Source organism: Balearica regulorum, chromosome 1 (assembly GCF_011004875.1).
Source record: "Balearica regulorum gibbericeps isolate bBalReg1 chromosome 1, bBalReg1.pri, whole genome shotgun sequence".
Classification (NCBI taxonomy): Eukaryota; Metazoa; Chordata; class Aves; order Gruiformes; family Gruidae; genus Balearica; species Balearica regulorum.
The window spans coordinates 78,659,199-78,682,816 of NC_046184.1; the positions used below are offsets into that span (position 1 = coordinate 78,659,199).

Consider the following 23,618-nt stretch of genomic DNA (forward strand, 5'->3'; position numbering starts at 1 on the left):
CAGAGTATTTGGCCACAATTAGTCTTTTTATCCATGGGAAGCCTGATTATTTTCCCCAATGTATATATATTAACTTTTCATATGTATGTTTAGAACACAGTGAAATATTTATTCGGACCATTTAGAGGCAGCTATCTCCAAAGGCAGACAGGATGAGCAGAAGGAGCACGTCTGTGGTGCGCAGCACTCCCTGAGGAGAGCCGAGGGGCAGCCCCGAAGGCCGCTGTGGGCCCACAGGAAGCGAAATTGAAAGCTGTCCCCACGGTTAGTTTCTCACGGCGGGGAAGGCAAGGTTCGACGCGACGCCGAACACCCGTCCGCACCCCCCGAGGCGACGCGGCCATTTTACCGCCGGGCCCCGAGCCGGCCCTGCGGAGCGCTGCACTGTGCCGCGCCGTGCGCACCGCCCGTTCGCCGGGGCCGGGCCGCCGCCATTTCCGCGCGGCGGGGGGCGGAGCTGGGCCGCGCCGGGGCAGGCCATGGCGGCAGCGGCGGGAGCGCTGCCCGCTGCGGCGGCGCGGCTAAGGCACGCCGTGGCGGCCGCGCCGGAGACCCGCCTGGAGAGCGTACGGGCACTGGCGAGCTTATTCCGGGAGGGGCAGCCCAGGTAGCGGGGAGGAGGGGCCGCCCGCGGCCACGTGGGCCGGGGGAGGGAGCTCCGGTGGCGGGAAGTGGCGGGGCCGACGGGCCTGGGTGGTCCCTGTGTCGGCGTGACCGCTCGGGTGCCGGCAGGCAGAGCTCGTCTCTGCTCTCAGTGCAGTCCTGCCTCTCGAGGTGTAGGCTGGAAGCCAGGGGCTCCGCAGTGAAAGGAGCCCGCAGTGCCCACAGAGGGGCGACCGGGTGCCGTCGGTCCCTGCTGTGAGGTCTCTGCCCACCCAGCCCCCCCCGGGGGCTGTTCGTGTGGAACTCGGGGGTCACCTGTCCCTTCTCCCCTCCTTTCCCTTGGGGTCCCATGAGGAGCTGGCAGTTTGCTTGCATTTTTGTGCCAGTGGCAGGCCCAGGGCAGGGAGGAAAGCTTTGTGTCTCCCAGTCGCAGATGACAACAGCTGCCGTGCTCAGGGTGGGTTGTGGGCGCTGTGGGGCAAAAAGCCTTTGGGAGCCTTGCAGGGCGGCCAGAAATGGGTAAGATGTGCCTGTGTGAGGCCGTGCTGGGTGACAGGCTCATGCCTGCGTGAGGGCAGGGCCTTGGGATGAGGGTGGTGGTTGATGTAGGCCTTGGTGGCTGAGGGCACGCACTCTGCAGTGGGGTGGGCTCTGGTGGCTTCAGTAGGAGGCAAGGTTGGGTGCCCTTTAGTAGCTTTAAGAAAGGGAGAGAAAGCAAGGGGCTAGTCTGGAGCGTTGCTGTTCCTGTAACACCGGGGGAACCTCTGCAATACCGTACAACACTCTTGGCTTTGGCAGAGCTTGGGCATGCAGAGGTTCAGCTGTGTGACTGGGCTTACAGTGAGGGTTTCTGCTCTTCCTGGAAGGTGGGAGGCAGCATTGGTTGGTGTGAAGCTCATCCTAACAGTAGCTGTTGAAGACACACAAGAAAGAAGAAATCAAAGTTCTTAGTGTAGCATGAAATGGTAGTGGTGGTGGTTTGTTTGTTGGGTTTTTTTATTTTAATTCTCAATACTGTTTTTGTTAATTAAATGCACATTTAAAAGTTGGGGGTGGGGGAAGATGTATGTACAAATATTTTCTTATGATCTTCGTGTGTACAGGAGACCTTCTTCTCGTGTTCATCTCAATTTCTCTAGGAAAACAGGAGGACCCGTGCAGATTTTGTGTTTATATGCTGATGCTTTCTCTGCCTGTTTCTTGCCTTCCTCCCTGAAATCTCTGCCACTGTGTTTGACAGAGGAGTAGATATTCCCCAAAACTGCCAAGTTTTGTGGGTGCAAGTGGGCTGGAAGAGAGACACTATAATTGCCCCTCCAGAAAGACAAGGCTGTAGTGTTAGCTTACATCCTATAGGACGTGACAGAATGAGAGCAAATTTGGCAATAAATTCAGCAACTGTGGAAAATACTGTTGTTGGTGCTGTTGAACCAGAATGCACAACCCAATGGTTGTTTGGTATTTGAAGTTGTGATATTCAGTGGCAATTCTTTTGTTATTACGTGATTGTTCAGTGCTTGCGGAAACAAAATAATTAAAAAATGTGAGTTCTAGTGGTCTGTAATTCGGAAGCAAATAAGGTGAAGAAAATAATTCTGCAACTATGAGACTGTGGTGTGGAATTTGGGAGACTTGAATACAGCTACGTGCTTTACTCAAGATTTCCAGTGCTTTTGAGCAGGTGACCTGATTTCTTTATGCTTCCATTACGACTCTGTAAAAGGAAGAAAATGGCTTTATTCTATTTCCAGGAAAATTGTGAAGATAAATGCCATAAAGGCTTTTTAGGCACTCTGTTTACAGGAGTGGAATTGTGTAAGTACCAAAAACAGAGTAGAAATATAGAATTGCAAACTTCTGGATGTTCACAAATTCCTGATGAATTTTATGATTTTGGGAGCCTTGGTCTTTTGAACAGGGTTGCATTAATGTTTTTAACTCTGTGTTCACTAGGATGTTATCTTGTACAGTTTCTGGTTTTAGCAATCAAGCACTTGGATCTTACAAGGAATGACAGTAATCTTCCTTTTGGCATGGATACATGAATTCTGACTCTTTGTTTTGACTTAACAAGAAATTGTGCTTGTCTTCCTTGTCTGAGAGCTGGGTTGCTGCACCCTTTCTTTCTACTTCCTTTTGTATTCCTGCAGAATACTTGCTGCTGAAATCAAGGACAGGTGGCAGTAGCAAATTGTGAAGGTCCTGTCTGAGGCAACAAAACATAGGAATCAGAAGTTTGTGGAATATCCACAGAGCAGGGCTGAATGAATGCTGAGGCCTGTTTACAATAGAATGTTACTTAACAGGCTCTTTGCTAGTTTTATATATTGATATTTAAAGATTAGGGAAAAGGTTATGGAAGGAAAATATTTTCCTTTTTAAAAATACATTTTTAAATAGTTGTAGCTGCTGTTTTTATCTGTATGTGAATCTTTGTCATACCACTGGAAAAAGATTATTTTTTTTAAAATGGTGGTAACCATTGCTGTGGAACAGTTACCTGAAATCTCTCCTGACTGATTTCTTAGTGTTAGCTAAACACTTCCTACCCTCCTCACTAATTTGAGAATTTCAATTTTTATGCAGAAGAATGTTTTTATTAAAATTCCTTTGTAGTACACAGTCAAATTGCAATGATGTATAAATGCTTAAGTACAAGAGTCGCATTTAAATTTTCTCTGAATAGAATCCTGCTTTACCAAACAGCCTTTAAGTCATTCCTTGTTAATTTGGAATAACTTTTGCTTGTTCACTTAGAGTTTTCTGTTGTAGGAAGAGATTTGATTTCTGCCGAGAAAGATCTGGCTTGACCACGTTTGTTTTCTTTCATAGTATGTAAGAGAGATAGGGAGTTCTGTCTCTCCTCACTGATATGTAAAAATCCACATCTACTTCCACATTCACAGTGAGGACAGGCACTTCCTTGTGTGCCTCATGCTTGCTCTGTTAGGACAGGCAAGAGCTTCATCTTCGTATTTTACTGGATATGTCTATACTGTTAGGTTTTTGTTTGGTTTTTTTGGTTTGTTTTTTTTTTTACACTTTCAATCTAATATTAAGGAAAAAAAAATGTCGCAATGGCGCAGTATGCTTGTGATCCAGTATCTGGCTAAAACTTCTGTTCTGCTGCATAACTCTGTAATGAGAGTAGAAACTTTTCCAGGATAAGAGTAATTGTAAGGTGTCCTTTTACTGGTATATTCACAAGAACACACGCAAAAGTACTCGCAGCTTTTTTCATTTCTGTTTTACCAATTTCAAATAATTGAATGTTACACAGTAGTACATGTCTTGCACTGACCATGATTTCTGTATTTTGAAGTTGGGTCAGGAAATGACCAATTTCATGTCATAATCCAACACATGGCATAGGCAAATAATAAAGGAAACTGCAGTTGGACTGAGAGTTTTCCTATTTTAGAATAATTTCAGTGTTTAAAAACTCAGCTGACTAACAGCTAATGGTTCTGTATGGCATATTCATTCAATGGGGAAAACATGGCTTTTGTGTCTTTGGGATGGGGCCTGGCTGAGTGCTGCTTTACCAGACCATAGCTCTTCTGGTGTTTAGAAAAATTTGTGTCTGGATGCATTTACCGTGTGTACTGTGTTCCGTCAGCCACTGAATCTTCTTTTGGCATGTGTACCTGTCATGAAGCGGCAGGAGCTGCACCACTTCTTATAAGTCGAAGACGTTCATGGGACTTGAAGGTTTTCTTGTGTCTTAAAACCAAATCCCAAACCTTCTTTCTGATTATATAAACTCCACTGTTTTCTTTATGACTGAGAAATGCTCTGCTTTTGGTCTTTGCTGTGCTGCTTTGGTATTTTCCCCATAGTATTACACCACTGTAAAATGTAGCTTCCCCCCAGTAATTCTCATTGATACTGAGGTGTGTTTTTTAATGTAGATGGAGACTGTGTACGTGTGTTGCTCAACTGTGAGATTGTAGAATAAAATACATATTTCCTGGAGATCTGAAATCTAATGTTGTAATAATTTAATGATTTGTGTACATTGTTGTATTTCTTACAGTACAAGTGCTCTTCCTTCCTTATAAATCCACTCCACGCCCTAAAAGACCTTAATATTGGATGTACTGTACTGTCATTAAGATGCAGACAAACATGAAAGTGTCACTATTGGAGCAACGAAAGTGATGAGAGGCTTAAAAACATGTGCTGTGAGTAAAGGCTGAGAGAATCATTTTTGTTTAGGAAAGAGAACATGGCAGGAGCAGAGGTGGGAAATACAGTGGTCTTCAGACATGTCTAAAGGTATTACAGATGGGATGCGTTGATGTGGCACTCGGGGACATGGTTTAGTGGTGTACTTGGCAGTGTTAGGTTAACGGTTGGACTTGATAATCTTAAGGGTCTTTTCAAACCTATGATTCTATGATTTTATGGTTTATGGACATGTGGTCACTTATGATAAAGAGTAGGTAGAATTTCTAATCATCCGAGTATTTAGACATCTGAGCAAGCAGCAGAACACAGGTAATACCGTCTCATCCACTAGTGTTTGATCAAGAAATTTTAAAATTTTCCTTTAGAAAGAGTTTTCTGTGTGAACATATTTTGCTCAATGTTACTTTACATTTCATCTTGCTCTCTTTTGTTCATAGCTTTGGAGGTATGTTTCAACCTTATGTCTGAGATACTCAAGCATCAAACAGAAAAGCTAGTATACAACAAGTCTGTTTAAGGTTCAAGGAAGCTGTGTCTGGATTTGCCTTTTTTTGGCTCTGGTCAGAAGTATTAGATGAGCACATTTACTGAGCTTTCCTGTAGCAATGCCATAGATACTCTTTGGTGTGGCTTCTTTTTACCAGCATGTAGTATCAAAACTGAGTTAGCAATGTTTGTAGTATGTCTCATCTTTCTGAACATAAAATCAGGGGAGAGGGTATGCGAATATCTATAGTTTGGAAACATTGTATGTATCTGTGTGACAGATCATCTGCAGGTGTGCACGTCTGTTCTGGGAAGTTTAGTGAAGCTATGTGGTGCAGCAGCATCAGCTCTCTCATGGATTCATATAGCATCTGTCTTATGTGCTTATGGTTTTGTAGTGTTGTTTTCCTAGGTCTTGATACTCTAAGAAGTGCATGGTATTTTTTTTTGTTTGGGTAGTTTTCTGCTGAAGTAGACAGAGTTGACTTTCACCCTTGGCTTTGACGCTAGGGCAGCCACGGCGTTCTTTGCGACTCTTTCTCCCTCTGGTGAAATTTGCGGCAGACCTAATTTATAATGGAACTTCTGATACCTTCTTCTTCTGAAACGTTAGTGCTAGACATGTAAACTGTGTTCATTAATTAAATCAATTCCTGATTCTTAAACCAACTTGCAGTCATGTATAATAATGCCAGCTATATGCATTAGGGAGACTTTGTTCATTTTTTTTTATTCCAAAGAGCTGTTGGAAAGCTGTAGGAATGCTAAGGCAACACAACTCCCTCACAGCTCCTTTTCTGAAAAGGCTGGTGGGACAATTGTGTGCATGTATTTTGCTCTTTCTACATGAAAGAACTTGTATACTAAGGATAGTTACAGATAGATGCAGAAGCAACTTTGGGTTTACAATAAAAAGCGTAACTGTCATAATATGATACTTTTTGATAGTGGCACTTTTTTTTTTTGTTCACTACAAATTTATTTATTTCAGAGAAATGGCAGAAGAAAGTGTATTTCGGAATCTCCTGGAAATCCTGATGAGCGCCTCAAGTGAAATTGAGCAGGCCTGCAAGGGCTCCTGTGAATTGGTAGATCTAGACACCTGCCTGCTGCTCATAGCAGAGTGTTTCAGATGTCTGAGGAATGCCTGTGTTGAGTGTGCCAAGAATCAACATGTCATGAGGTATAGTTATGATCCATTTTAACCCATACAAAAATATAACCTTCTGATGTTTGTGTGGTTTTATATAGAGTTTCTTATTTTACACTGCTGTGTTAGTTGATTTATTAACTGATATTTCCTGCTTGCAATCCCTTGAAATGAAGTATGCAAGGAACAAAAATAGCTGACCTATTTGTAGGTTAGAGTTTGGGGCACAAACAAAGTGTTTGTGTCCTTAATGCGAGTTGATTATGCAAACGATACAAGCCCTTTGGAAGTCTGACTGTCGAACTGTCTTTTTTTCTCATTTGTTTAAATAATAAGTAAATAGTCTTAATTATCAGTTACAGGATTAGTATGGGTTTTTTGGGTACATTTAGGTCTGGCTGGCACTCATGGCAAAGTATAGCATGTAGAATTGTGCATATCAACCCTGATACATATGTAGGTAATGTGATGGATAATAAGAAGTCATCTGGTTTCTCAAAGTTATTTAGCTTTTTTTTTTTTTTTTTTTTTTGCCTGTGTCTGTTGCAACATTGAGGGGATGCTTGGGATATGGCCAGCGGTAGTTACTGAAAACCTGGTAGTCTACCTTCTGTTTTTTTTTTAAAAAAACAACCAACAAACAACCAGAAAGCAACAAGTAACATCTCCTTCCCCCAAGAACCCAAAACCAACCAACAAAAAAAAAGTTCCAAAAACTTGTTACAAGTTTGTTAGGTCATGAAGAAGTGTTGTGGAGAGCAATCTTAAAATATGGTTTCTTGGGACTTGTCAAATTTATCAAACTAAGTATAAATTTGACATGGGACAAAGTTGCAACTTCTGTGCTGGGGCAGAATTTTCTTAATGCCACGAAAGTTGTAGGAATTTTCGTAGAAGGCATTAGTTTTAGAATAAGGTAAATCTAAGTCAGGCTCTTACCTTTTTTTCATAGCAGTGATCATGTTGTGGGTCAAGGAACTGATCTGACAGAAAATTTACGTGTACATTTAGCCAGACTGGGTTCATTATTGTAACTTATTGCAGCTCCATTGTTAGTCATGTTAACAAAACAGGGGGAACAGAATTATGTGGCTGGGAGATGGTAGGATTGACCTTTTCAGTAGCATGACAAATACAACCTAGTTACGGATATCTGAATGCCATTAGAAACTAAAACCTAAATTTAACTTTCTAATGGCATTCAGATATCCAGCTGGCTTCTGAACAAAAATGTGTTATACCTGTGCTGCGTACTTGCCCTCACTAGGCAGTTAGCATAGCCTTGCTCATTTAGGAAGCTGGATGCTAATAATTGTACTAATAATTGTGCTAATAATTCCTTGGATTCAGGAAGGAGAAGGCCAGTGTGGGTAGAAAGTGCTGACTGTGTTTCCAACAGTGAAGGATTCAGCGAGTCACTCACGGATACTTTGTAGTAGCATAACAATTTATACTCCTTTTAGTATCGTGCTGGGTGCACTTCCTGGTGTGTATGTTGTCTATCTCCAGGATTGCTGATCTTTGGCTGTAGAATTATTTTGGTGGTTTTGATTCCAAATGGCTTAATTTCACTGGTTTATCTTCACTATCACCATGTTTTTCCATGTCTGGAAGTGTTTAAGGCCAGGTTGGATGGAGCTTTCAGCTACCTGATGTAGTGGAGGGTGTCCCTGCCTATCGCAGGAGGGTTGGACTAGATGATCTTCAAAGGTCCCTTCCAACCAAAACCATTCTGAGATTCTACCTGTGATTCCTTCTCACTGGAGTAAGGACAAACAATTACTTGAGCTTCCCTGCTTCCCTCTGAGAGTTTTGTATGTTTCCCTTTGAACTGGACCTGTTGTTTATTTGATGGCTGTCGCTAATCACTTTGTTAGTACTTAAAATCCTCAAAATTTATTACTGGGTAATTTAAAGTTTATTACTAAGTAACATACATTGACACTTTCTCTGAACACTTGAACTTGAAACAAAGCAAATACAAATAAAGCTGTTTAAATTGCAGGAATAACCTGCTAATTTTTAACATCTGATTTAGAAGAATAGCAAAGAGAGAGGAAAGGGTACTTAGCTCTGAAGGTACTGTGTGCAAAATTGTTATATGTGCAGGCTGATGCAGTAAACCCATTCCTTTTGCTTCTGATGGTAGTAGTGTGGCTATTGATAGTCAGGCACAGTTACATAGGATAAACTGCCTTTTATTTCAGAGTTTCTGAAGATGTTAAAGGCTTGCTGTTAACTTCAGTGAAAAACCTTTTCCCCTTATTTGAGTGTATTTCAAGTGATGGTTTTTTTTCTCCCCCAATTTAATAATAGGAACTTGGGTCTCATCTCTACGTCTGTCCATTTGATCAAATTGCTTAATGGAATACAAATCAAAGAAGAATTGTTATTGACTGGTAAGGCTGTGGATTTTGTTAAATACATATCCCGGGCTCTATGTGTATATAATTTTTCTTTTTTTACATGGGAAGTCTTGTGGTGGTATGATGTCACCTTACTGATGCATTTTTTTCATAAATAAGCTTAATGTTTTTTTTTTCCTGAATTTCTTGAATTGCAGTTAAGAATTGGGGGACCTTCTCTTGTGCTGCTTGGAAAAAAACCTTGGCCCCAAGTCTAGTCCAATTGTATTTTCCCCTCAACTGTTCCCTGTAGATTGTTAAAGGAAAGATATATGGAAACTTCTTTAAAATTAACCAGGATATTTGAATTGCAAAAAGTAAAAGTTCCTGTAATACCTCCATTCAAAATATGTTCTGCTGTTTGACTGTCTTTTTATTTTATCTGCGAATGTAGTGAAATGAAGAAATCCTCCTTTTTTTATTTTGATGACATTTGACATAATTTATCGAATTCCAGGAAACAAATTTTGGCTGTGACATTTTTAAAATTATTTTTTAATTTTCATTTCTGTACTGTGGTTGCTGACCAGTCAGGCTAATATCTGCCAGGAACTAAATACTGATTTGAGTAGTGTTCATGTTTCCTTAATGGATGTGATTTTTCTTTTCTTTTCGTGCAGTGAAGAGAAAATCTGAATGTAGGATCCTTCCTCTTTAATGGCAGTTATTGCTACCGATTTCTATCAAACTCATTTCACTGGATATTAAGGCATTTTCAGTAATTCTCTTCACAATCTGTGTTTCCCTATGTGTGCATATGGAGCTTTGTACAGGGTATTGGACCCCAGTCTTTAGTAGGGAACATTTGGTTTCTCTTGCTACTTTTATTTCTTTTCACTCCTTTTACTTAAATGAGGTTTTTACTGGGTTCCTGTTGCTGCTTTTCTGACATTTTGTGAAAGCAAGTGAAACTACTGTGATGCAGTAACTTACCCTCAAACGCCTTTATGAAGCTGGGAAAGAGCAGTGAAGTTCAGGATACTGTTTTTCCTTTTGCTGCTATATTTGGCTCAAAATGAAGCCTTCAAGGCATGTAACGGTATTATGCTTAAGCCATGTTCACTCCTTCACCCATTGCTGGAATCCTTCCTCCAGGGAAGGATCAGTGATGGTAAGCACAATCATGTGGGAGGACCAGAACAAAACGCTGTGGGTGGCAAGAAGGGGGCTTTGCTCAGTGATCATCAAGAGGAGGAACTGATAGCACACAGGAGTGACTCTCAAGCCGTGTCACCGGGTCAGAGAGGGAGGACTGGGAAGAGGCATGGAGGGCAAGAATATCCTGCCCCACAGTTGTGAACCCCTTCATAGACCAGTAAAGAGAAAAGGAAAAGTGATGGAAACGAACATGCTGGTTTTGTCCAGCCTGACGTTGTCCCTGGTAGGGTCCTTGACAGCAGTAAGCTTGAAAGGCTGTCCTGGAGAAGCGGACTTCTCACCTTCAGCGTATTCAAAGCATCAGGAATTGCGGTGTAAGAATACTACCTTGCAGTGGTTCCTCCCAGCACCTGTAGGGGAGTGAGCAGAACGTACCCCTTGTTGGTTACATGCATGGCCTGAGGTTTCCCCTTCAGTCCTGTGACTGCTGACCCCTCCTTGATGGGTATCCTGTGCATGTGTGTTGCTGTGCTGCTGCTGGGATCTGAAGAAGCAGCAGTGAATGTTACTCAGCAAAAAAGAGAGGAGGGGGTGGAACGCAGTAATTTGATTAACTGCTTCAGCCTCCTTTTCCTAGCCAGAGGATGTTGTAAAATCTCTTTTTGTCACCATTGAAAATTAAAGAGGGTATTGACCAGAAAGTTTCTAACAATATTTCAATAAAAAGTGTTTTGTGACCATTACTCTACATAGCCATTCAACAAATGAGTTTGAGTTACTACTAAAATTTGATACATGACCCAGGATAGATGCTTCATTTGATGCTGTGTGTAGTATTGATCTCATTGGGAAACAACTGTGGTGAGCATGGCTTAGGTGTTCCATAGACAAGCAAGTGTTGCTAATTCCTTGCCGAGTGATCTGATGAGCTTTGTTCTAAGTGAAAATAAAGCTAGTGCCTGGAGGCCCAGCTCCTTTTACAGGGTATACCTCAGAAGTTAACAGTTACGTTCAACTGTGCGTTATTAGTTGTACTTTCAAAAGCGAGGCAAATTGCTAAATTGGACTGGGATAGCACCTTTGAAACAAAAGGAACCTGTGAAATTGGTAAATGTTACTATGTTTATTAACTATATTTCTACTTTGATTCTCCTCATATTTCATATAGGAAACTCGGTCACAGGGCTAGAGTAGCATGTGTATTTTGTTCTAGCAGATAATCGGGTGTTGAGTGGAATATTTCAAGTTGTTTGTTTGGATGTGTGTCCCATTTCCTCATTTAAATGGCTTCTTGCATTTGATGATCCCTCTTGGTGCCTATTTATATTCTTAAGGTATTTTAAATACCTTCATGTTGCTTCCATAGCAACAAAATACAAGGATAAAGAGGTAATGCTGTATCACAGAGGAAACAACACTAAATAATATTTCGATTCGTGTCCCTGTGAAAAATTCCAAAATCAAATAATTGTAGGCTAAATAAATTTGAAGTTCCAACATTATTGTACTTATGAAGAAAAGAGACTGAAAATTCTTTATGCAGACTGAAAAATTATTATCACCTGATCTGTGGTATGTTTTCATTCTTACCCATTGGTAACTGTTAAGACTGGTAAGTTTCTGAGTAGTTTGGAAATTTTTGTAGGAAAGTTTTTAGTGTAGTGCAATTTGTAATGGATAAAACCAGAAATGAAATAAAGTATATATTCTCTGGCCACTACTGTGACCAGTGTGGTAGTTTTAAGGGAGGGGACGAACTGCCTGTTCTAGCAACATATGTTAAAAGCAGCAAAGAACGAGGTGCTGTGCAAAGTGCTGTGATTAAAAACTGGTGCTATGATTCATTCAATTAAATCCAGACTTCTTTGCATCTTCTCTAGGAGAAATACTTTTTTTAACAGTTTATCTTAGGCTCAAGTGTTATATAGATGGTTCCTCACTTCAGTGTATTTACTGAAACAACTCTACTGCAAGTTTTCAGCAAATGTCCTTTTTTTTTTAGTGCTGTGAAAAGTTAGATAAAATCCTGTATGCTTGTGATGTACTTGTCCCAGCCAGCTGTGGAAAAAGCTGTTGTCTTGAGTACATGATATGCCACTAAGGCAATGGTCCAGAAAAATTTGAAGGTGAGTTAGCATGCCTGTCCCAGAATAGCTCTTTAAGGCCTCAGATAGGTTTAAAAATAACAAGTTAATTCATACACATGGCATATAAAGATTGTCCGACCCCACCTGCAAGCCAGCCATTCCTGTAATAATATTCTCCTTTCTTTTTAATACATATATAAAAGAACTTTTTTAGGCCATTCCTGTGTGGTGCTGCTACAGATAGCTGTCCCCACTCTTCCTCTCCTACTTCCCAAGTTAGTTTTAGTTGTATTCCATGGCCTAGTTTCTCTTCTCATATTTGCTTATGATACATAGTAGTAATTTGTCTTGAGCGATTCATATTTTGTAGTACTTAGAGAAGGGAACTTACTCTAAGGAGTTGCACAGTGAAAGCCAACAGCTAGGTGAGCACAGGGGGTTGATGGATAATGATGCTAAACAAGTGTTTAACAATTTGTAGCCGCCCTTCTGGGCAGCATCAAGACTGATTTGTGTCACGTAAGTCACGCAGACTTGTAAATATACTCTGTTTTCTTATTACTATAGCAGCCCTCCCTCCTCCTGTCTGCTAGAGATACAACTTCCCAGTCAAGCAGAGAAAAATTCAAGTGCTACACTTCTTGAATAGTATATGAAAACTGGACTTCACCTCAGCATTCTTAAAACTATGCATACTGAAAGTCTAGGAAGTGGGTGATTGCATAAGGAGGTACTTCACCTCTTAGATTTCATAGCTTGGATATTCCTGGTGGGAAGACAAACCAGATTACAAGTGCTACCCCCCTCTCCCCAGCTCAGAATCAATTTGAATACGGATTGAAGAAGATGCAGGAACTGTACTTGCTTGTGCAGAAGTGCTGCATGAAAGAAGGTCTGTTATATTTCTTTAACTGACTTGAGACCACAGTCTTCTAACAAATAGCTAATAAGACAGTTAAATTTTTACTTGGAGTCTTAGGAAAAATTTAAGTCTCTGCAGAATATAGATCTAATGGAATTTTTATAGTGCCCTCTCCACATCCCTTTTGTTTTAGTTATTTTTTTATTTTTTTTTTAAAAAAAGCCTCATCATAGCAAGCTTTTTTTTTTTCCCCCTGCTGTAGGTACAAAGACCAAGAACACTTACCAGTGGAGCAGGCTGATGAAGCTGCCAGATGAACTTTAAGTGAACTTAAAGCAGACCTAGATCTCTTAAGAGCTAAGAAGTAGTTCAGTATGTTAGGGATTGCAGCAGACATAGGAAATATCCTTGTCAGAAGCCCGAGTAGAAAATCTCCTTCACTTCATAGCATGTGTCTTGGTTTGGTTGTGGGGTTATTTTTTATGATTTTTTTTTTTTCCTCTTTTTCCTATGGCAGATCTTAAGCTTTCCAGCAGAATCTAGCAGACCTTTGGGAAGGTGCGTTGAGGTTTGTCAAGATGATGGATCTTTAGATTCCAGAGTGTGAGATCTGGATTTAGGATTCATCTCTGAAATCTGGAATAAAACAGATAGCTTTGTTTCTCCTTACTAAATTGCAGTGAGGGCCTGTTTTGAAGCAAGCTTATGTTCAATAGGCTGTGTCCCATTTGATCCTTTCATTGATTCCCACCCCCACCCCATCCTGGACAGAAGAAGCTTTAATCTTTTTGTTTGTAAATAGATCTTCTCAAACCTTTCACCGCTTCAAAATACTGCCGATACTGAAGAATGTGCTTTGAATTCCAACATAATTGCTTAATTTATCTGCCAAAATACTTTTCTCTCCTCTAGGATGAAAAGGCATTGAATGCCTGATAGCTGCCCTGCGTGGGACAATTTGTTGTGCAAGTTCTCTGAATGAGTTGATTGTACTCTCTGAGCAGAACTGAGTGCAACTGCACCTTACCGGCCGCGGAGCAATACCACGCTGTTTGTGTCTGCCTGAGAGAAACGCTCAGAGCATCACACCAGCATTCCTCAGTTCCAGGCTGCTGGTGATCCTCAAGCTAGCTTTAAACCAAGTAGCACGGGTATTGTTATTACGCTGTGCTGATGCCATGCCTTTTAAGTTTTTAGGGGTTTTAACTGACCAGGGTAAGCTGCATAAACATGCATTAATGGGAGAATATTAACAGCATATGTTAATGCCACGGGTACTCCTGGAGATCTCAGTCAAGATCAGGATCCAGATGCACTAGCTGTTGTATGAAGGTTTAGGTTGTTCGCAGCTCTTGATGTTATGAAGTCCAGAAACATCAGGTAAATTATAGTGGATGATAAGCTTGAATCCTTAAACAGGAATTTGACTTTGCTTCCAATTTTCTGAAAAGTGTTCAGGTGTAGTTAAACTGCCACAGATACTGTATTCAGAACAGAACTTAAAACATTCCTTTAAAAGCAGTGATGGAAGATGACTCTATGTAGATTTTTTTAATGCTGTGCTTATTATAGTAATGAGCATTTTCTGGTAGGGTGTTCAGCAACATGAATATCGTATGTCTAACACCTGTTCTCACCTCCTTTCTTGAGGGAGGATGTGTGGGAAAATATGCAATATCTTGTCTTAAACATTTTTAAAATACTCCGAATGCCATGTACTTACAAGGGAGCTATAAAGAAAGGTTTCTTGCTTTAAGGAGAAAGCCTGTGATGGTTCAGGTAAAGATGACCACAATGAATCTGAAACTTCTTCAGTGCTTTTCCTTCCCTCCCCCCCCCCCGCCCTTTTTTTCCTTCTGTGTGCTAGCAGCATTAATAATAACTTGGATTCAGCTTCAGTCAGTGTTCTTTAAGTACTCAAACTGACTTGGACGTGATTAGATATCATGTGTATTTTCTTTAGTTAATGAAAAAAAAAATTGCTTTTGAACCATTACTGCATTACGGGTTGCTCGGAGTCTAGGAAGAAAGTGCGTTGGAAAGTACTTGTTGATGTGCCGGTGCAGAAGGGAAGTACTCTGCAGAAGAAATGGCAATAAGTAACCTTGGAGTTCAGAACTCTGTAAAAATAAAAACAACACTGTTCCTTCATTGAGATTAAAACCAAAAAGGCATAAGGATGTGTGTGCTTCAAAAATAAAGGGTAAAGAACCTATAGGCTATATATAGCTTCCAGAGATACTATTTCTTTCAAAAGCCATATGGGATGGAAGCATTTCAGCTTTGATGAATAACAAGACAAAAACTTTCTCTTGAGGTCTGCAGGAGGAGAACATCACACAGTTGAGCAAAGGATACTTGATTTCTTTGTGAACTCTTGAAGGTGAAGGCATGCTGTGTTAAAAAGGCACTGAATCAAGCTGTAGGAGTTCATGAAATACTAGAAAATCATATTGACATTTTGTTATGAGAGATCCCTGAAAATAAATCGGGGATATCAGAAATTCCCAGGAGCTGCATTGGGTAGCTTATCCCTTCTAAAAAGTTGTTAATTCAAAGTCATTTTCAAGGATTTGCAGAAATGGAGATGTTTAATCAAATGGTTTTGGATCTCAGTAAACCAGGGAGCTTGAGTTATGTTTGCAAAAGTATTCCTGAAAACAAAAATGAGTGAATACCAGTTAAGTGATTCAAGTGATTTCTACTTCCTCAAGAGAGGCTAGGAGAAATAAACCTTTTGGTTCTGTCCGCACTCAGTGAAATGAAACAGAAGTTGTTTCTTTGCTCTGACCTGTTCCTAGATCTGAACTCAACCATTTGCAAACTGGAATTGCACTGGAAAACTGAGACTGGAGAATTTTGAGGGCCTGGAAAAGCAGGGGAAGGTGACATTCTCAAACCTGCCAAAGAACACTACAGTAATTTTCCTTTATTCTTTTTTTTAAATGGGCAACAATGTGTCCTTAACCATTTCTTGATTCTTGTAAATATTTATTTGTTTTCTTCTCCTAGAAGGCAATGGCAACAGCAGCGCTGTTACTTTTGGTCCCATAAAAAAGATTGTATCTTGGCAATAGGAAAAGGAGCTAGAAGTAAACACTCTGACCTTTTCAGAATACATCTGAGTGGTTCCTTTGCAGAGCCAGTTAGCTTGAAAATCAGGGCATTTGGGGCTTATATACTGGCGTAGGAGTCTAATTATCTATGGCCTATTTTTGATACTTTCTTTTTTTTCTGTACGTTATCATTTTGAATGACTGGTCATTCAGCAATGTATTTTAAGTTAACAGGAAAGAGAAACAGAGTTGTCAACTATGGCACCTAAGTATTCTTTAAGGAATGCCAGTATTGACCAAGGGAGTCTCTTATCCTTGTGCTTCTCTTTTTTCCTGATCAGTGTCTTTCAAGTTTCTGTTTTATTCTGTAAAACATTTGCATTCTGCTTTCACTGCTTTTTGTAGTTCTTTAATCATGTTGTACTGAATTACTGCTTGTGTTTTATACAATATTTTAATATTGTATAAATTTTAACATTTTAATATTTTAATAATACAAATATTTTAAAATATGCCTGGGAAGTGGGATGGAACAGTAAATTGCTGTGACAGACATCATAGCAGAGCAAATATCCAGAGCTCACCCAATGCATTTGGGAAACCATTGCTAAGTTTTATTGCCTATAAACAGAGGTCTCTCTTTACTGTCTGAACAACAAGTGTCTCCACACAGGCTTGGTTATATGAATTTGACTGTAATGTGACTACAACTGAAGAAGATGTAACTTTTAAATTGTATCCTGGAGACTCTCAAACACAATGGCTACTAAATTTAAACCAACAGGGCTAAGGAAGGAAAGCTAATCCTTCCTTCCTTCCCACATCAGTGCCCTCTATATTTATCTTTGGAGGAGGAGGCAAACTGTTTTGTGGAGGTTTATTTTGTTTTGTTTTTTGTTGTTGCTTTGTTTTTAGGGTTTTTTTTGTGAGCACATACTGTAAATTATTACACTGCAGATTTGTTATGTGAGTTGTGTTACACGTTGATTTAAGTGGAATGAGAGAGTAAGCGGTTAGAAAGCTTGAACCGTTTTACTTGTCGTATAGAGTCAAAACATCACGAACGGTTAATAGGTGACATTTGTCAATGTAAATTCATATTCATATTAGCTTTTCTTTCAAGGGAGAGGAAGTGGGAGAGAACAGTTCCTGAATGGACCCACAGTCCGTGGGGGTTAGTTCCCAAAAAGCAGCATGAAAGGAGCATGCCTCAGTTGCTTGGAAGAAGAGAATTTAAAAATCTGCACTTTCATTTATTTTTGTATTTGGGGTTTCCTTTTGCTTACTGCTAGCACAATTAAACTACTTATGTTTTACAGCTTAAATAAACCAGATGCTAATTTAAACAAACTTTTTTTAGCCATATAAATAAGGAACAGTCCTGATCTTAACAGTTGCCAGTTTCCATGTGTGATCATTGCTTTGTCTGTCTAGGCTTTTAGGATTGGGGATTGGTGCCAGTACTTTGCTGCCACTATTAAAGTAAAAACTATAATTACATTGTCAAAATAATATTTATAGTATTTTCGGGGAATAATTGTGGGAATGTGACGAATATATTATGCTCATCAAACTTTTATGTAAACATAAGCATGAGTTTTTTATTTGACTTATTGGTGTTGTTTTTGGCCTTTGTGTTTTTCCAATCTGTAAAAATAATACTGGGATTTTCATGGTCTTTGTAGCATTTGCAGAGTGTATGCCCTAACAATCAGTTGATACACTATCTGGTAGAAGGAAACTGCTATTTGCACTTGTATTGGGATTTTGGTTTCATGTTTCCATAGCTTAAGAAAATCCATGTGTTTTTTTGAGTTTTGCTATCCCTTAATTATTTTAGCTCAGAGCATTTTACTACTTTGCCAAACAGGAAAGTTTTAGGTAATTGGTTTGTTCTCTTGGTACCATTTGGGGTTGTTCAGGTTTTTTTGGTTCCTTTTTGTTTAGCTCATTATTTATATTTTTATTTTTATTATTCTTCCTAATTGAAAGTGACTCTGAGCATCCTCCCAGAAATGTCTATGCTACAAAGCAAGTACGAGGTTTTCTAATAACAGACAGTTGTCCCTTTGCTAGTTCATGGTGCGGGCGGGACTTAGATGTTCTTGCTGCTGGGCAATGGTACATTACCAGATGTAAAAATACTCTAGGCCTGCCCTATACTGCAATTTTAACTTTATAACTACTCTGTCTGTGCTGTGTTTTGGTGAATGTTGACACAGCTTTTTAATGAACTGTCTTCAGAATATCTACGGCAAGGATTACAGCCGTGCAAGCTCAACCCTTCCTAAGCATGTCAACCTGATGCCACCTTCTGTGGGCGAGAAGGTTCTCTTGGTCCTCATAGTTTGGTCCAAAGTCCATTAAAGGCTGTGAAAAGACTGATTTGAGTGGGCTTTGGTGCAGGTCATTGTTCCAGGTCTTTGTTCTTCAGCTTTTTTTCAGAAACTGCAAAATAGGGAGCCAACTTTTACACCTCTTTCAGCTGTCCGCAGAAGGAAAAGAGCCAAACCTGGACTAAGACGATGAATTGTCCTGAGTTAACAAACACTGAATTCTCTTTAGCTCTTGTGCATGTAAGAGTGGTTAACTCTTGCTCTGTGCACTGAGAGTCCCACATTTTGAATCTTGTGCACTGTGTACAGGCACAACTAACTGTGCCCTGCATGGTTAGTACCATAAAGTGTATTTATATGATACAGCAATAACTGTCATTTTGAGAAAATGCCAGTGTTACTATTGTTTTCAGCCTGACACATCTGTGTTCATGCGCATGGCTTGGCTGTGACTTCTGGTATTAATATGGAAACTTTACACATACCTTGATTTCTTTTTCTCATTTTAATAACATCTGGAGTGGAGTGAGGTTTGAGGAGAGCAAGTTCAGATCCATTGAAGAAGGGATCAGCTTTAGGAACAGGGACACTATTTAAATGCAACATTTTCTTATCTTAATGGGGGGGGGGGAGAAGAGGAGGGAGTGGGGCTTTCAACAGGGCTTGAATCATTACTAGACCCTTGATACCACAGACAGCTGTAGTAGTTGTAGGATCTTGTGTCTGAATATAGTAAGCTCCAGCTTGCTGTGTTTATTCCTTCTTAGTCCTGTGGAAGACCCCTCTCATTTTAAAACCTTTTCCTAACTCTGGTCTAAATGTCCTACTGAGTTTGAATCCGGTGGTTCCTGACAGTGGGATTTTTCTTCCTTGGACTTCATTCTGTACTTGAGTCCTGTTGCTTCTGCAGTGACTGACTGATTTAAGCTGTGCTGAACAGAATTACTTTATTTACCGTGGACTGAGTATAAAAGTGTATTATTGCAGCAGCTTGTTGAGGTACAATTTGAACTACAGACCAGATCTTGCCTAAGGAGGTTCATCTGTCAGATACTGATGACATGGATGGCATTGGAAGCAGACTTTGAAATAGTGACAAAAAAGCTGGTGCTTTCCAACAGTGTGATGTCTGTTGCATTGATGATCAAAACTGTCCTTTCCATGGTACTCACAGCAAAAAAAATTTGATTGCTGTACTGGCAGACAGAGGTGATGACTGTCTCAGAGTCAATGTAAATCATTTTGCTCTTTTTAGGAGAGAGACTAACCTGAGCTAATATCCTTTAAGTTAGAACACTTAGTAGGCTGTCAGTGGACTGTCTTGTAGGTTTCTCTTTTCTCATTGCTGATACTGCTTTTAGGCAGTGTGTATAGCTGTCTTGTTTTTTTTCTTGCTCCTGCAATTTGGAGGCTTTCTAGTAACAGCCTGCCAAGATGTTGCTGATTTATGACACATGCATAGTGGTTTTATAATGTGGACTGATACCCACTTGGAGCACAAAGGAAATGGGAGTTTGCTGATGTCTATTTAATTAGAATGGTTTCTGGTTACTTTGGTTGAGGCTTGAAATGAACAGTAATGCCTATATTTCTGTGGACCTTTAAATACAGTGTTCTGTAAGCCCTTTCCTTCCTTCCTTCCTTGTTCTTTACTGTCCCTACCCTACCGGCAAATAATGTCAATGAGATTCGTAATGAGGCAGGTTTCTAATCTACATAAATATATGTGAATCAAAACTTGCAGCAATACCTATAGATTTAAGATGGTCACCATTGGTTGACGGTAAAGGTGGTGGTGGTGGTGGTAAATTACTGTTCTATTATGTATGGAAAATTTGTTCCTTGCATTTTGGTGGGAAAGGCTGTGGTGTTTTTGCTTTGCTCTGACATTGTGTGCTGAATCAGCAGCTGCACAGGGCAGCTCTGATGTGAGCAGGGCCATCGTATTTTTGATCATCTTACCTTGCAACAGCTGCTTGGTGGCTCTTTCTAGCTTCCCTCTACATCAAAGGCAGGAAGAGGAACCAGTCTTTATCTCATAATGTGCTAGGCTTTGGCCGGGAAAGGGCATCAATGGGGTTTGCCAATTAGATACTGACCCTAATAGATCCTGTGGTTATTGGCAATGATGGACATAGTGCAGGTCACATGCTTCTTCCCTGCCTTATGGCTGTGATGGAGGAGAAGAGATAAAGGATACGTTTATTGTAAAGATTACATTATGTTCTTACAGGATATGATCAGATCCAGGTTGGTTTTGTTTTTCCCAGCAGGGACATCAGGATCATAAGATCAAGGTGGGAAGAATGGGCAAACAACCTTTTAATGCAGAGACCTTCCTAAAGACAGAGCATCCTAATGTAGGGAGAAGAAGCTTAACTGTTTTCACATGTACTGAGAGGAATGCCCCTGCTGAAGAGCATCCCACAGGGACCTGAGAGTGCTATAGTTCTTCCTCCAGGAAAACGAGATGGAAGTGGGCTGGAAAGGATCCAGGCAAAGAGAACAATGTGAGGCATCTGCTTGTCTTTGGGTAAACTGTCTCCTGTTTGGATAAAAATCCAGGTAGATATAATTTGTGTAGAAGTTCACCATGGCATTCTCTCAGCCTTTTGGTTTATCATTGCCATGGCTCAGCTTCCAGACTCTCCAGTTACATGAGATTGTTCTGGTGGAAAAGGAGGGGGGCTGTCTGTAACTGTGGCTTTCCTGACACAAGCTACAAGAATTTTGTTTTTGTTTTTTCTTTTCTTTCTCCATTCTGCAGCATCCTTTCTTTGCTAGCAGTTTTGGCTTGGAGAGAAATTCCTCGTGCCTGTTCCTCACTTTTCAGTGAGAATTAGGAATATTGCCAGTGTAGGAAGGAAAAGTTACAAGATTTGTACCAGGAGACGTCAAGTTGTTTCCCTTTCTTCCATCCTGTGGGCATACATCACGTGTGATACGGGAATAGACTGTAAACAAGGCAATGAGAAGAGGCAAGCTGCCTTTATAGGTATAAAAAAGTAATAAAAATAATGGCAATACCCAAAATTGTGGATGCTAAAACTGTTGCTGTATATTAATGTGGTATGCAAGTAAAAATACTAAATGTAAGTTTACTTGTTGATCTCTGTCTATTGCAAAAGGACCGTGATCCATTTATTAGCTAGATACAGAATATAAAATGGTCAAGGGGGGAAAAAAAGTCTGATATTCTTTCCACAGACTTACAGAAAAAGATCATTTAGCTTTTCTGGGGAAAATATAAGCACTTCAGTGGAAATTTTGGGTTAAATGAAACAACATCCACAGTATGCCATCCAAAAATAATTGGAGAAATTTTGCTCATAATCTTGGTTAGTGTTTTACATGTTAATCTTTTTTTTTTCCCCAGACCTGTACAAGGTATCATGTAGTAGTGTGTCATTATGGTTAGATACCGCGAATAACACACAGTGGGTGGCCAGTCCTTTTCGTTATTTTTCTTGGTTCCTGGCATGGTTTAAGTCCAGGTTGAGACTCCCCAGTACTTCAAACTTGCTGATTTTGCTAGAGCAGGGTCTTTAAAGAGACATTGTCTGTTGGATTTAGCTCAACTTTTAGGTTAATTCAAGAAAAAGATTTTACATCCTAACGCATGCAGGAAGGCTTATAAATGCAGTTCCCAAGTCTGCAAGCACTTACACGTTTTTTACTTCACATAGGAGAATAATCTCAGGCATGTGTTTTTGCTACTTGCGGGGATAGAACAGGAGTCCCATTTATTATGCCTTTAGATTTTAATAGATAGTTTATTAGTCATGAACACACTTATGATGTTTATTTTCTAAAAATAAAATGATGCAATTAAAATACCGGAAGATAGAGAACAGTCCTGTTAACTGTGTTTAATTGCTAATGCTATATGAATGGTATCAGTATGAAACTGACCATATGTCAGGCTGTCATACTGACTATTTCCTAGTAAATGCAGAATTTTTTAACTTTTTTTACTGTACCATTATGAGATCGTGTTAGAACTTAATTTGCATCAGATAATTTGATGAGTGGTCTGATGGTTTCTTCCAACTCCCTTCTAATTCACTGGTAACTCTGAACTTTTAATAATTTTGGGGGGATTTTTCTTGTCTTTGAGTCAAATTCTCCTTTTTAGTAAGAACAAAGTGTGATATTTTGCCTAGACATTTATTCTTCCAGAACAGAATGGTTGTCCAGTCGCTGTACGTAATGTTCTGTTAATATTAGAGTTGGCATTTCTGAAGGGAAAGAAAAAAATTAAGAGTGTTACTTTCTTTGGAGGTGGAGGAGATGAGGAGGTGGAACAGAAACTTATTAAACACAACATTCTTGGTATTCCAGGATGGTAAAATGGGTTACTAGTCTGCACTGCAGCAAGTGCAGTATGATCAAGGTGGAAATATAATCGGTAGCTAGACGTTCATTTTATTTACAGAAATAAAATACTAAGCACTATTTTAATAACTTTAATGACAGAACCCATATATGTATTGTACATTCAATTTGAGTAGTCTAGACAGAGTGTTTTCCAAGGAAAATACGTTTTCATCAGTATTTGTGGTATGATTCATGGTGGTGAAGAGGCAAATAACTCTTTTTATGACTGGAAGTTGCTTTAACTTTGCAGCCACAAGGAAACAAGTCAATGACCGGATGATAGTGGTGGAAACTAACATTTTATAGTAATAAAGGCCTACACCTTATTGCTGAGTTGAAGGGTTTTTTTTTTTTCCAGGGATGGCAATATATCACAAAATATTCTGCCATTGTTTAACAAACACCAAAGGTGGTCTGTGTAATGGCTCACAGTCCACAGTTTAGATTTGCAAAGCTCACAGGCAACTTAAAAGGTGTACAGGCTGTCAGGAGGCTGTGATTTGGTCTAAGTAGTTGTAAACCTTTGTACATGCCCCAGTCCGGAGGGGGCACACCAGCTGTATCCTTCGTGCATGGTTAATGGTTAGCAAAGCATTAAAGACAGATAAGCGAGCTTGCTAGTCTTATGTTTGCACAAGTGATGTTGTACAGCTTTGTACATGCTTTGATTGGATTTATTTTACATCTCTGTGTAGCTCCAGTAAAGGCAGAGGATTGTACTTATAACTATCTCTGCGCTGTCTGCCCCCCCCAAAAAAATAATGGAAATCTCTTCTTATGACTATTGTAAGTCTCTGCCACTTTTGTTTTCAAGCGTTTTGGTGAGCAAGTCGTGGGTTCCTGCTCTTGATTAGAGAAATGGTAGTAGGAATTTGAAAGATAACTCTGATTATCCACCAGAAAAAATCTCATGCTCTATATATGAATAGGGAAAATGTGTATGAATATGAACTTTTAAATAATATAT

General features: G+C 39.9%; 1 protein-coding gene and 1 long non-coding RNA gene across 2 annotated transcripts in view; both read left to right on the forward strand.

Moving 5' to 3' along the window:
- The first annotated feature begins 359 nt into the window (after positions 1–359).
- The window catches only part of ATXN10 (ataxin 10), a 104,600-nt gene continuing 81,341 nt past the window's right edge, over positions 360–23,618 (forward strand). The window contains 4 exon segments of the mRNA XM_075760418.1: positions 360–607; positions 6,272–6,463; positions 8,747–8,829; positions 14,334–14,345. Coding sequence (XP_075616533.1) covers positions 480–607; positions 6,272–6,463; positions 8,747–8,829; positions 14,334–14,345 — 415 coding nt within the window. The 5' untranslated portion in view covers positions 360–479.
- On the forward strand, positions 681–4,781 carry LOC142602803 (uncharacterized). Its single transcript, XR_012836628.1, has 3 exons — positions 681–863; positions 1,470–1,568; positions 4,640–4,781. It is a non-coding gene; the product is annotated as an uncharacterized LOC142602803 (long non-coding RNA).